Source organism: Saccostrea cucullata, unplaced genomic scaffold, assembly GCF_032062105.1.
Source record: "Saccostrea cucullata isolate Sc308-1 unplaced genomic scaffold, CSIRO_AGI_Scuc_v1 ctg5039, whole genome shotgun sequence".
NCBI lineage: Eukaryota > Metazoa > Mollusca > Bivalvia > Ostreida > Ostreidae > Saccostrea > Saccostrea cuccullata.
This window is the reverse complement of record NW_026941588.1, coordinates 1-14,744: the sequence shown is the minus strand read 5'-3', so window position 1 is coordinate 14,744 and position 14,744 is coordinate 1. Positions and strand designations below refer to the sequence as shown.

Genomic DNA, 14,744 nt, shown 5'->3' with positions numbered 1-14,744 from the left:
GTGAATAACATCCCCCAGGTGTTGTATACAGGTATACCAGGGACATATCTCTTCTCAATGTACAGATGTCTGTGTATATACACAATAAACATTGGGTGTCAGGAAAACTTACCAAGTTGTTGTTAAATTACATAAAACCACAGTAAAACTATTTTAGTTTGTAAGAAACAAAGTAATAATATAAAATCATTATAATAAAATAAAACTTACTTTGAGTTGTATTTAATATAATTGGAAGAATATTTTCAAACGAAACTTAAAAATTCAAGTAAAACAGAAGAACAAATTAAATTCAGAAATAGCACCATATTAAATTAACTTACTTATTAAAATATATTTTTACAAATATCTATTTTTTTTTTTTAGAAAAAAAAGTTAGCTATCAGCAGTACTTAAACATTGTCAATATAGTTCTTGGCTATTGTTTACATTTGAACAGAGTTATCGCTCTTGACTGTGGTCTGATTTTACAATCGTCTATTTAACACACTTAAAACATTTTATCAAAACTTTTTTTGATATATGATCATATAAATGTAATATTCTTTCAAAATGACCCTTTATTATATGTATTTATTGGCTCTTTTGCTGTGGGACTCACGTAGGACTCATGTGGGACTTATTTTCTCCGTGGGACTTGTTTTAGTATCAGCGCAAAAATGGAGGCCATGCAGTGTTTATATCGGTAGCTAATCTGTTTATTGCCACTGATAACAGGTAATCAACAAGGTGTCAACTGTGCTAGCAGATGTAATTGCAGTAGTAATTGCTCCTTATTCTCATTAAAAGTGTATATTATCAAAGACAGAGATGCCAGATGTGGAAATTTTTACAGAACATGACGGTAAAGAACGATATGGAAGTACTTGATACTTTGCTGCAAATAAGTTTACAAGTGCTTAAGACAAAACTATTACTCCATAAACAATACACTGATCAGGAAAGATGTAGCTACAGTACTCTATTATTACTTTAACAAGGAGAGGGAAACAATTTCATGGAAGCTAACATAAATGTTCAGAGTCAGCTGAAGATTTCCCAACAGATTTTGAGATTCAATGACTTAGTAAATCCTGCATCAACATATAACAGCCCCTGAAACTACAGAGCAACAAGACAGTGTCTTTAGAAGACTTCTTTAAATTTACAAAGCTAAACAGGGTAATGCATTTCTAAATTGAAATATAAAATAAGCACATTAGAACATTACTAAAATAAAGTATTATATTTAAAAATTTTGATATATGTTATGAGATTAAAAGAGAAAAAAATACAGGGTGTTTCATTCATACTATATTACACATTATTTTAAGAATGTAAGCATGAAGTTTTTACAATTATTTCAATTTCAGATCTTTAAATCAAGGATACAACTCATGTCCCTTAGACTTAGTGAGAAAAATCCATTCATCCATTTATTAAAAGCTTGAAACTCAAGACTGTCTGCAGAACTTTATTAATTTTTCTAATTGCCAAGTTAAACTACAACATTTGCCATGAATATTATTTAAATGATGCTTTTATGGACTGGCAGAATAGATAGTGAACATAAAATTTTATAATTTCAAAATTAATTCACATTGTACAAGTTTCTAAACAATGTTTGAATAAACAGTAAATTTTATGAATTAATGATGGTGTTAATATTAATAAAGTTTTATCTTGTTGTTTATTTTTTTTCTTTAAAACAGTGAAACGCGCGATGACTTTTTGTATTTGCAAAAGGTCGTCGCGCGTTTTCTCCCCCGAAAAATTTTGGCCATGTTGACAGGTATGTGAATTTATTGATTTTTTCACATCATTGGTCAAAAAATTGAATTGCAGTACTTGTTTGATTTAACGTATAGTGAAAAAATAATTTAAAAAATTTATCATTTTGTCATTGCCATTGATACTTATTATTAAGTTCAGTTTCTGTTTCTCTCTCTGAAAATAGCAAGACTTAGTAAAATAAGTTTATCTAACATCTACATATACTCTTACATTTGAAAACCTCTATGTACTGCTGTAGGTGGACTCTAAGCGAGAGGACCTGCTGGCTCATCCCTTGGTGAACGCTTTACTACGACACAAGTGGAACAGCTTTGGGCGGACGTTCTACTACATCAACTTTCTTATCTATGCGGTCTTTCTGGTCTTTCTCACAGGCTACGTCGTCCAGACGGACCCTCCATTTGAAGTGTAGGTTAAAAATTAGGGGCAAAAATATAAACTGTATACAGAGTTATTTTCACCCCATGTTTTTTTGCCTGTTAACACAAACATACAATTCTGTCCAATTTTAAATTTACCCAGTCATAGTTTTGTTAAGAAATAATACCATATTCCTTGAAATCGCCCAACTGTGAGTAGGGCTAAAGGGGCAAAAATAAAACAGGGGGAAAATTTCTCTGTATACAGTATATCAAAATTTTGTTTACTTTTTCACAAAAATCTTACTGATTATTCTGGAGCAGGTAGAATCATAATTATGAATTAAAAATTAAGAAATTATTACATTTGGTTAAAATACTGTTAGAATTGCTCAGAGGCCACTGGACTTTGTTTTTAGTGACCTTATCCCGCGAATCTCTTTTTCTAGATATGAGCAGTTAAAGAGAAATGACTCAAGCATTTCTTCAAGTACACCGGAAAAGACAGCCTGTGCAAAAGCTTTAACTCTACATGACCCAAGCAAAGATATGTTTGACCAACCACTCTTCGCTACGATTGGGAAATATGTCATTATGGGTCTGGCGGCATGGAACTTACTCAGAGAAGTAAGGAGTTTGACACCCAATAAAAATAGTTGTATAATTATTATATAAATTTAAATTATTTTAAATTGACAATAACGTTCCCAATTTTGAAAACAGAAAAAAATTCAGAAAGAAACAAGAGCTACAGCTACAGGAGCTACAGGAGGAAATAATTAAAAATTAATATATAAAAACGAGACTAGACAGAGTGTCAGGCCATGCCCAGAATCTAAACCAGCAAACCTAGACCTAAATTTGTCTCAGTTTTTTTAGCTCTACTGGTCAGAGACCAGAAGAGCTTATGCGATAGTAATGCGTCCGTCGTCCGTCCGTCTGTCTGTCCAGCTGTCTGTCTGTCCGTCTGTCTGTAAACAATTTTTCAAAATGCTACTCCTCCTACAGTTTTGGTCTGATTTCAATATAACTTGGCACACAAGTAGACTACACTAAGATACATAATTCTGTGTATCGGTTTTTGATTTCAGTGAACGGTGTTGCCGTTGTTACTAAAAATAGAAATTTCTGTAAAATTTTTTCAAAATGCTACTCCTCCTACAGTTTTGGTCTGATTTCAAAATAACTTGGCACACAAGTAGACTACACTAAGATACATAATTCTGTGTATCGGTTTTTGATTTCAATGAACGGTGTTGCCGTGGTAACTAAAAATAGAAATTTCTGTAAAATATTTTCAAAATGCTACTCCTCCTACAGTTTTGGTCTGATTTCAATATAACTTGGCACACAAGTAGACTACACTAAGATACATAATTCTGTGTATCGGTTTTTTGATTTCAATGAACGGTGTTGCCGTGGTAACTAAAAATAGAAATTTCTGTGAAATTCTTTCAAAATGCTACTCCTCCTACTGTTTTGGTCTGATTTCAATATAACTTGGCACACAAGTAGACTACACAAAGATACATAATTCTGTGTACGGTTTTTGATTTCAGTGAACGATGTTGCCGTTGTTACTAAAAATAGAAATTCCTGTGAAATTCTTTCAAAATGCTACTCCTCCTACAGTTTTGGTCTGATTTCAAAATAACTTGGCATACAAGTAGACTACACTAAGATACATAATTCTGTGTATCGGTTTTTGATTTCAATGAACGGTGTTGCCGTGGTAACTAAAAATAGAAATTTCTGTAAAATATTTTCAAAATGCTACTCCTCCTACAGTTTTGGTCTGATTTCAATATAACTTGGCACACAAGTAGACAACACTAAGATACATAATTCTGTGTATCGGTTTTTGATTTCAATGAACGGTGTTGCCGTGGTAACTAAAAATAGAAATTTCTGTGAAATTCTTTCAAAATGCTACTCCTCCTACAGTTTTGGTCTGATTTCAATATAACTTGGCACACAAGTAGACTACACAAAGATACATAATTCTGTGTACGGTTTTTGATTTCAGTGAACGATGTTGCCGTTGTTACTAAAAATAGAAATTCTTGTGAAATTCTTTCAAAATGCTACTCCTCCTACAGTTTTGGTCTGATTTAAATATAACTTGGCACACAAGTAGACTACACTAAGATACATAATTCTGTGTATCAGTTTTTGATTTCAATGAACGGTGTTGCTGTTGTTACTAAAAATAGAAATTTCTGTAAAATTCTTTCAAAATGCTACTCCTCCTACAGTTTTGGTCTGATTTCAATATAACTTGGCACACAAGTAGACTACACTAAGATACATAATTCTGTGCATTGGTTTTTGATTTCAATGAACGGTGTTGCCATGGTTACTAAAAATAGAATTTTCTGTGAAATTCTTTCAAAATGCTACTCCTCCTACAGTTTTGGTCTGATTTCAATATAACTTGGCACACAAGTAAACTACACTAAGATACATAATTCTGTGTATCGGTTTTTGATTTCAATGAACGGTGTTGCAGTTGTTACTAAAAATAGAAATTTCTGTGAAATTCTTTCAAAATGCTACTCCTCCTACAGTTTAAGTCTGATTTTTATATAACTTGGCATACAAGTAGACTACACTAAGATACATAATTCTGTATATCGGTTTTTGATTTCAGTGAACGGTGTTGCCGTTGTTACTAAAAATAGAAATTTCTGTGAAATTCTTTCAAAATGCTACTCCTCCTACAGTTTTGGTCTGATTTCAATATAACTTGGCACACAAGTAGACTACACTAAGATACATAATTCTGTGTATCAGTTTTTGATTTCAATGAACGGTGTTGCCGTTGTTAATAAAAATAGAAATTTCTGTAAAATTCTTTCAAAATGCTACTCCTCCAACAGTTTTGGTCTGATTTCAATATAACTTGGCACACAAGTAGACTACACTAAGATACATAATTCTGTGTATCGGTTTTTGATTTCAATGAACGGTGTTGCCGTGGTAACTAAAAATAGAAATTTCTGTAAATTTTTTTCAAAATGCTACTCCTCCTACTGTTTTGGTCTGATTTCAATATAACTTGGCACACAAGTAGACTACACTAAGATACATAATTCTGTTTATCGGTTTTTGATTTCAATGAACGGTGTTGCCGTTGTTACTAAAAATAGAAATTTCTGTAAAATTCTTTCAAAATGCTACTCCTCCTACAGTTTTGGTCTGATTTCAATATACCTTGGCACACAAGTAGACTACACTAAGATACATAATTCTGTGTATCGGTTTTTGATTTCAATGAACGGTGTTGCCGTTGTTACTAAAAATAGAAATTTCTGTGAAATTCTTTTAAAATACTACTCCTCCTTCAGTTTTGGTTTGATTTCCATAAACTTGGCATACAAGTAGACTACACTAAGATACATATTTCTGTGTATCAGTTTTTGATTTTGATGAACGGTGTAGCCGTGGTAACTAAAAATAGAAATTTCTGTTAAAACTCTCAAAATGCTATTCCAAGTACAGTTTAAGTCTGATTATAATATAATGTGGCATGCAAGTAGACTACACTAAGAACATAAAGAGACTTAATAAAAGCTCATTATTCTTTTTATTGCTGTGGTAAAGTTTCAATTCCCAACTGCTTAAGAACTTTTCTTTTCCTTTGCTATAAGAACAAACCAGTAGAGCTTCAGTCTCGACAGAGACTTCTGGTTGTTTATGTTACAGCTGTTACAAATCTACCAGGCTAAGCTACAGTACCTGGACTTTGTTTAATTGATATACATTATTATTGTTTATGTTACAGCTGTTACAAATCTACCAGGCTAAGCTACAGTACCTGGGCTTTGTTTAATTGATATACAGTATTATTGTTTGTGTTACAGCTGTTGCAGATCTATCAGGCCAAGCTACAGTACCTGGGCTTTGAGAACCTGATAGAGTGGGTGACCTATGTGTGTGCCCTACTCCTTGTTATCGACTTTGAGAGTTGTCAGAAGTCAACAGGATTCAGATTTGTAAGTGGACATTTACATATTAGGTATCACCAGTCAGGGGTGTGAATGAAATCCATCATTTTTAAAAATGATTGATAATGGTCATTTCCTCTAAGTATATAATGTACATGTTCTTATTTTTGTAAATATGACTTCTTTTCATCATATTTCCATTCCCAAGTCAATTTTTCTCAACCCTTTTACTACAGTTATTAGATATAGTACAGTATCCTGCCATAGACCCTTGTGTAGAAAAACTTCTTGACAAGTAATTGAAACCAAAATAATTTAGTGCGCCCCCATAAAACTAATGAGATAATTAAGTGCGCCCAGACCTAACAATTTGATAAAAAATGATGAAATACAGTCATTTTAATATCAGAGGTAACTCTATTGAAAAAAGAAATGACTGTTTTTCATCATTATTCTAAAAAAAATGAATTTCAAATCATTATTAAAAATCAATTTAATGACTAGAAATCATCATTTTCAGAAATGATGAATTTTCATCACACCCCTGACTGATCTCAAAAAAAAGTATTCATATTATACAGAAATTTATTTTAGACAGAATTCATGAATTTTAAAAAAAAATGATTAATTTGGAAAAATAATGCAATACTATGCAGAGACCTGACATCCATAATGTTGAAAGATAATCAAACAAAAAAAAAAATGAAGAATAATATTTTTAGATTTATATTATGTGTTAAGTGTACGCATACATAAACTGTATCTGAAGTTAGGGCTGGGTATTGGCCAGAGATTTCGTATTGCGATATATTGCGATATTTAAAAATGTATTGCGATATATGTATTGCAATATTTTCAATGTAATAAAAGTGGCATTTTCTTACTATATTTACTTTAATTTACATGCAGAACGTACATAACTATGATAAATAACCAAAACGGAAAAAAAATCTTGTTGATTTCATTTAAGTTATGCTCTGAAATGTTCCCACAAAACAACTTCCGACTTACTGTTTGGCTTAATAACAAACGTTCATCAGTTCATTTTTATTTTTAATGACAAAATTCCTTAATCTAAGAAAATTGCAAATATATCGATATTACAAAATCGTATTGCGATACGATATTTTTTGCCATTGTATTGCAATATATCAAAATATCAATATTATTGCCCAGTCCTATCTGAAGTGTTATTATGAATTTGGTTTAACATATTTTTATTATTTGTTAAAGTTTCAGCTAAAATTTCAAAATTTATTTTTCCATTTTTACAAATATTTAAATAGGGTCTTTCTAATAATCATAAAAGATTTGAACACCAGTTGTCCAGATACAAGAAAGATTTAGAGCTCCAAACCTTTGTTATGTAAACAAGGCTAGTGTCATGTTTTTGTTTAAACAGGTTAACATAGTGGCAAAAGCTCGTTTAGTATTCTATTTTGTTTATATGTATTACTAAAAATGAATAACTACGTCCTTATTATTTGCAGACATGGCAGTGGTCGGTGGGAGCTGTGGCGATCTTCCTCTGCTGGATTAACCTGGTTCTCTTCCTCCAGAAGTTCCCGCGGTTCGGAATCTACGTCGTCATGTTTAAGGACATCCTCAACACCTTCATGCAGTTCGCTCTCGTCTTCTTTCTGTTCATCGTCGCCTTTGGTTTAGGATTTTACTGTCTACTACAAAGCCAGGTTAGATAACTCTGATTTTGTTTTAAATGCCAGATGATATTTTTATCTACTTTGAACTCTCTTCTAAAAACCAGGTTTTATAATAATGATTTTATAAACTTGTGGCATTTTCTTTGCATGCAAACATATACTTTGTAGAGATAAGCTAAAACCACTGTTATTCTTTTGTGCTTTCATACGTCTAAGATAAAATAACAAGTGTTTGAATCCCTAAAACAGCTGTTTCTATTTACAGGATGCCTTTGCGACAGTGTGGGAGTCGCTGATTAAGACAACTGTGATGATGATCGGAGAGTTTGAGTACCAGGACATCTTCTACGGCGCCCAGCTGGACTACTACCCAGAAATCACCTATGTCATGTTTGTCGTCTTCATGATCATCATGTCCATCATCATCATGAACTTACTGGTACGTGCCTTTTGATTGGTTCAGTTCTATGTTATGTGTCTTTTGATTGGTTAATTCCTATGTCATGTGTCCTTTACAGTAATTGGTTCATAGGATTATGTCATGTTGTCTTTTTATTTGTTCATTCCTATGTCATTTGTCCTATACAGTAATTGGTTCATATGACAGTGTTATGTGTCTTTTAATTGGTTCATACCTACATCATGTGTCTTTTCATTTGTTTAACTTCTGTCATGTGTCTTTTCATTGGTTTATTCCTGTGTCATGTGTGTTTTTATTGGTTCATTCCTATGTCATGTGTCTTTTCATTAGTTTAATTTATGTTATGTGTATATTCATTGGCTCAATTTTCTATGTAATATGTCATTTTATTGGTTCCATTTTATGTCTTGTGTCATTTCATTGGTTCCATTTTACGTCATAGTCATTTCACTGGTTCATTTCATTTATCTATATCATGTGTCTATTCCTTGATTCTTACCTTACCAAACAAATAATAGTAAATACAAGCTTTGTAGAATTCAGGTTTGTGTTTAATTTACCTTTGTAACTGGACAGAGATTTATTGTACTTGCTGTATGTGACTTTTGTTCCATACTAGGTTGGTTTGGCTGTAGACGACATTAAAGCTGTACAGGAACAGGCCGCTCTCAAGAGAATGGCTATGCAGGTAAGTCATTCAAAGCATAAAAAAAATATTTTAATCTGAAGTCAAAGTTTATAATTAATAAGAAATTTTACAATAAATTCCATGTTGTTCAGACTTCAGGTGTATTTGTAGGTTGACTTAGCCCTGGATGTGGAGAGAGTGGTACCAGAATTTATAAGGCGGCGATTCGTGGCAAAGTGTGACACGTACAGACCCAACAGGAAGACGTTGAACCCCCTGAAGCTGCTGGCTCGAGCCGAGGCCGGGGATCTGTCATCACAGGCAATCTCTAAAGCCCTAGACCCAGACCTGGTAAGTATTCACTGAATCTTAGAGGGGTGTCAGGGTCTGTAGTCACAGGTGATCTCTAAATCCCTGGGCCCAGACTCTGTAAGTATTCTTTGAACCTTCAGGGGTTTGGGGGTGGGGTTCTGTTGTCACAGTAGATATTTAAAGTTTGGAGTACATAGAAAATACATTCTGTCCTGCTATTAAAACAATTGATGTATTATGTTGACCTGTGACCTTTGTTTAGGATGAGATAGAGAAGGTCATGGAGACCCAAGAGAAGCTACAGAAAGACATCTCCAAATTGAAGGGCGGGGTCAAGAACATCCGGGAACAGAATGCACGACTGGAGGGGATGCTGCGAGTCCTGCTGGAGCAGTCGGGGGTCACAGACTTCAACGAGGAAGACTTCCAGGACCGGGACTAGGGACCATCTCAAAGGGCAAAAAACCTACAAAGGAGCTCAACAGGGGGCATCTTTTAATATCTTGATTGTTTTTTTTTTTGTTGTAAATTTGTGTTATCATTGTGATTCTAAAGCTTACTTTGATATTTACCAGTAATATGTGTCTTATCTAAGGGAAATATAACTCTGTTGTAAGAGAGGCTACCCAGAGTTGCATCCCTTCGTGAACTTTTTTCTTGCTTCAAGAATCAGATTTGTGTTTTCATGGATGAGCGAAAACAATGCAATATTTGATATTCTGAAACTTTTATTCATATAGATTACTAAAGGGTAAAAGTTTTATAACCAGATGCTATTTTTATCTACTTTTTTCTGTTCATACACTTTAAATAGATAAATATTTGTCTGAAATACATGTAAAAATTAAAGCTTGTTTTTTTCTTTATTGTAATAACAATATATTTTCAAAAAAGGTTTTCCTTTTTTTCACTATGTATTTTGCATTGTCATTACATGTATTTCTTTTTATCTGTATTTGGAGATGTGTAACAGAGTAGTATAAATTTTAATACTGTAAGCATAATTAATGTTAGTGATGGAAGTAATATATATTTCTCCTACTCCACAAAAAATTCGATCTGTGAATTATATGGTTGTTGATTTACACAAAATTTATTTTTACACCATATTGTAATGGAAGCACATCAAATGTCAACTGCTACAAAATCTCTATGACTTATTTTGAAACAAAAATAATTTTTTAAAAGATTTTTTTTCATATTAATTTGATGTAAGCTTTGCTATTATTATACCTACTTGTATTTTTTGAAATGTACAGCCCCTTGGGCAAACAGCTGATAATAAATACCTCAGATATTAAGGTCACCTATTTTACAATCTGATGTTTGTCATGTGACTCTTGAATATATGCAATCCTCAAGTATTTATTTTCTACAAACTCTTCTCAAGGCCTTTGAGTTTAAAAACAATCTGTGTTATGAATCAGCATCGAGCGCTTTACTATCTATAAATTGTGATAGACATAATTATTTGGTGGTGCATTAGTTACTGTAGAAGTTTTGGTTTTATGGACCGTGGATATTGGCCTGGATAGTTCAGTGGTTAGAGCACCTGACTACTAACGCAGGGGTCCCGGGTTCTATTCCCTGTCCTGCCATAAGTTTTCTTCATGTATTTCTCTTTTCCTACTACAGTTACATTGATTTTAGTATTCATGTAATAGAATGTTAATACATTTAGTAGTGTTACAATTTTGCTCAATACTGATTGTGATTGTTGAGTACAAAACTTGAATTACTTGAGCATGCTGTTCCAAATTTGAACAATCAATCTGATATTAATATTTTAAATGTACAAAGGGATTTATTTACTTTGTAGTGAATGGATTCATCTGTTTTCCACTTATCCTACTTCAAATGTCCACAACCTAAGTGTACTTTATGGTATTTTGTTAGACAGTGCTTTTAATACTTCATTTGATATACTGTTTTTTCTCTCTTTATTCAGTTTTAAAATATTTCTACCAATTCAAACTTTACAATTGCATGTTGAACCCTTTTTTACTGTGATATTTTGTTCGGCTTTTTTGGTTTATGCTATTAGTGTGGAACACAATAACAGGACCAGTAATTCATTTCTATTGTTTACTTCTTTGGCATTCAATTTTTATTATGCATTTTGTTTCATTTCCAATCAGTTTTCTCTCCTATTTATTGGGTATTCTTCATAGATCTCTAGCATATTTTGATTGCTGACGTGATGAAAATGCATATAAAATTGTGCCACATTTTATACTTTGTTTCGAGTAACAACATTTTTTTCTGACAATTTCTATACTCTAGGAAACAATTTTATTCCCATGTATATTTTCTGTATTGTTTAACCGAATTCTCCCTCTCTTTGTGGAGAATCTGGCTGATTTTACTGAAAATTCTACTCTGTGAGTAATTGTTGCATGTTTACATAAAGTAATTGTTCTGTTTGATTTTACCTTGCCCTTCATAGACAGAACTGTTCTCCTATTTATATATTTATACTAATGTTATGAAATATTTTCATATTTCTTTGTATACAGTGTAAAATGATGTAGTTAATAATAAACTTTATTAAAACTTATCAATCTATCGTTGTTCATGAATAAAAAAGAAAGAAGAAGGTATGGTTTGGGCTGTATTGTGCCTCAAAGAAGAAGTACGGTTTGGGCTGTATTGTGCCTTAAAAATTGTATGATCTAAAAATGATGAAATTGGCTTTATCACGAGTTCAGTTCAGTAGATAATAAATCATAAAAATTGGAGAAATTATGTAAAATGTTCTGAAAATTCACTTGTGGGTAATGCCTGCACTGTATGTTTTCTAATAAAAATCCACTGAAAATTGATTTCCTCTGCAATTTTAAAAAAAAGTATAGTCTGCCATGACATCACAATTAGCATTTAGGAGGTCATATTGGAAAAAAAGGACTTAATGGTATATGTTTTTACTGTAAGGAATTATAGTTTCTTACATTAATTCTAAATTTTAGAAAAATACAGGGCCAGATTTGAAACCCTACCTTGTTCTTTAGCGTGGATATTTTTTTACCGTAATTTTAGCTCCTTACCAAGGCAATCCTAATGATCAGCAAAAAATTGAACACCATTTCTTGATTTACAAAGGAGGTTCAGAACTAAAATTCTTCACAATGTAAACAAGGTTCTTGTCTTGTTTTTGTTTACATATAGAAAATATATTTATAAGAAAATGAGATCCAACAAATCACCAGAAACTGTTTCATCGTATTTAAAATTCATTTCTTTATTTTAAAAATCTGCTTTTAACGAACATATACATGTATTAGTATATCTAACCTGTGTATACAAAACATGGCACTTGCTCTGTTTAAATAACAAAGGGGCTCTTAATCTGTCTTGTATTTTTACATCTGAAATTCAAATTTTTGAATATCATTAGAAATACATTAGTTTAAAATTTATAAACATAAAAATGGGAAAATAAATTTGAAAAATTCTAGCTGAAAGAAGGATATGGAAATAACGAACAGTATACAATCTCAAAGTCCATAAAACTATACAAAATACAATGAAATAAGAGCAGAGTAAATACAGACCCCCCCCAAACCATCAGAGGTGGGATCAGGTGCCACGGAGGAGTGAGCATCCCCTGCCGACCGGTCACACCCGCAGTTTGCTCCTTGTCATGATCGGGAAATAACGGAAAAAATCCGTCGTCAATTCAGTGTATAAATAATGGACTAACAATTGGTATGAAAAACGTCAGTCAGCATTTGACTCAATGATAAACTGTATTTGCTGACAAGGTCATTGTATCAACCATAGAACTTACGAAATGATGACTTTAAACAATACAGCTGATATTCTTGTTTTGTCAACTTGCTTGTCAATAATTTACCTCGTTTTAGAAACATTCATCCGTAGAGCATGCTCTTGCGTATCGAATCAACTGAGATATATAAATACACATGTACTCCGTATGCAGGTGATGAAGATATATTGCTGCATACGTAAAGAAAGTTGGCGATAGAAAAGTTAAAGTCATCAAGTTTATCATATAGCTTGGTTGATAGATTACCATTAGTGTCTTTTTCAAGTAAAATATCCAAGTGAAACTGTTTCCATGACCCTTTATTCATGTTTTTTTTTCAGGCGGCTGGCCAATCTTTCATCTTGATTTTGTAAGCTGCTTGTTTTAACCATTTTAATGAACTAACAGTTCATGCAGCATTTCATCTGTAAAATGTAGGTCTTTAAGTATTTATGACATGTATTTTTTTTTTTGGTAGATTTATAAGATCTATTTCTGAGCATTATTTTCTCCTTTTACGATTTTCAACATTTTGACAACAGTAGGCTACTCATCAAACGTAATCTTTTATGTAATTTTTATGAATTAAAAAGGAATAGCTTTGATATAGCTTTTTCAACTCTTAATAGAACAGAAGGACATTTAGAACTGCAAAACATTACAGATTGCCCTACAATGGAATAACACACATTATCTCAGCACTATAATAAATATAGCAAATTTCAAATAGATATATGCATAAATAAACAAATTGTGATATATATGTTATGTATTGTATCGCCCTACGGCGCACGGATGATAACCTCAAAGTGTCTAAAACAGCGTCACTTTTCATCTTCTCTAAAAATAAAGTTGAATTGAGTCCCTCTTAAGAATTTCATTGTGCAAGTACTTGGGTCTCCATAAACAGTTGAGGAACTAATCTGACACACACATGATCTTCTCAAGATTTACTAGCAAGTTACAGACAAAATATCTCATTATCATTCAACTAAATAGACAATCTTAATCTACTGTCGACAGTAACAGCGTCTTTTGTATTATACTGCAATGTAGCAGTTTGTCCGTATGCGCGCATTGATGAAGTTTTCCGTCCAAATGTTTCTTTGATACATCGATCAAAGAAAAAAAATATTACATTCATTTCTTAAGTCAAAGTTTTTTGTAATTCCAACATTACCATACCTGTAAAAAGCCTTTTAGATGTATCACTTTCACAAAATCTAACAGGTGTATCAAACAATTATCTATTGAATTGTTTTTCTAAAACCTGATCAGTATGAATAAAATAAGTTATTTTTGTTTTAAAAAAAATCTTAAAGTTGAACATGGACATATCTTTCCAAAATCTTTAACACTATATATAATATACTGACTGACCTATAATTTCTGAATTCAAGGAAATTTCCTGTTTTGAAGAGAGGTATGACCCTTGCCATTTTTAAATTTTCTGATAAATTTATTTACAATAGGCATTAAAGGTTTAGAATCTTTGAGATAAAAAGCACTATCTTTAAAAACCTTGCTGGTATATAATCCAGATCAGTACTTTTATTTGCATTCAAACTTGTCGTTTCGTTTATTTGTATATAAAATCTTCAGACGCAGGTTGACGAACAAAAGTTCTGACTTCTCCTTTTTTTATTTGCATAAAACTGTCTAAAACCTTTGATATTATAGAAAGCATATGCGAAGGACTAGGTTACATGTTTACAAGTTTTAATGCAATAATGATAAAGAAACAGTTAAAATAATCTGCTATGGTTTTACCTTCATCGTACCATCTATGTTAAAAACAATATTTTCACTACTTTTTTGTTTATTTTAGTATTCTATGTTCTTGAGTTGTTGCCAAAACTTCTTGGGTTTTAACCTAT

The 14,744-nt window shown here is 32.2% G+C and overlaps 1 protein-coding gene and 1 long non-coding RNA gene across 3 annotated transcripts in view; both read left to right on the top strand.

The window, feature by feature from the left end:
• LOC134258118 (transient receptor potential cation channel subfamily A member 1 homolog) overlaps positions 1 to 11,629 on the top strand; it is a 31,905-nt gene extending 20,276 nt beyond the window's left edge. For both annotated transcript variants that reach the window (XM_062740673.1, XM_062740672.1), the window contains 8 exons: positions 2,012 to 2,181; positions 2,582 to 2,759; positions 5,996 to 6,127; positions 7,570 to 7,770; positions 8,006 to 8,179; positions 8,781 to 8,849; positions 8,961 to 9,140; positions 9,364 to 11,629. In XM_062740673.1, the coding sequence (XP_062596657.1) occupies positions 2,012 to 2,181; positions 2,582 to 2,759; positions 5,996 to 6,127; positions 7,570 to 7,770; positions 8,006 to 8,179; positions 8,781 to 8,849; positions 8,961 to 9,140; positions 9,364 to 9,543 (1,284 nt within the window). In that variant the 3' untranslated portion in view covers positions 9,544 to 11,629. The remainder of the gene's footprint in view (positions 1 to 2,011; positions 2,182 to 2,581; positions 2,760 to 5,995; positions 6,128 to 7,569; positions 7,771 to 8,005; positions 8,180 to 8,780; positions 8,850 to 8,960; positions 9,141 to 9,363) is intronic.
• Positions 661 to 1,670, top strand: LOC134258120 (uncharacterized). The gene is made up of 2 exons (XR_009990083.1): positions 661 to 1,161; positions 1,353 to 1,670. It is a non-coding gene; the product is annotated as an uncharacterized LOC134258120 (long non-coding RNA).
• Positions 11,630 to 14,744: the final 3,115 nt, after the last annotated feature.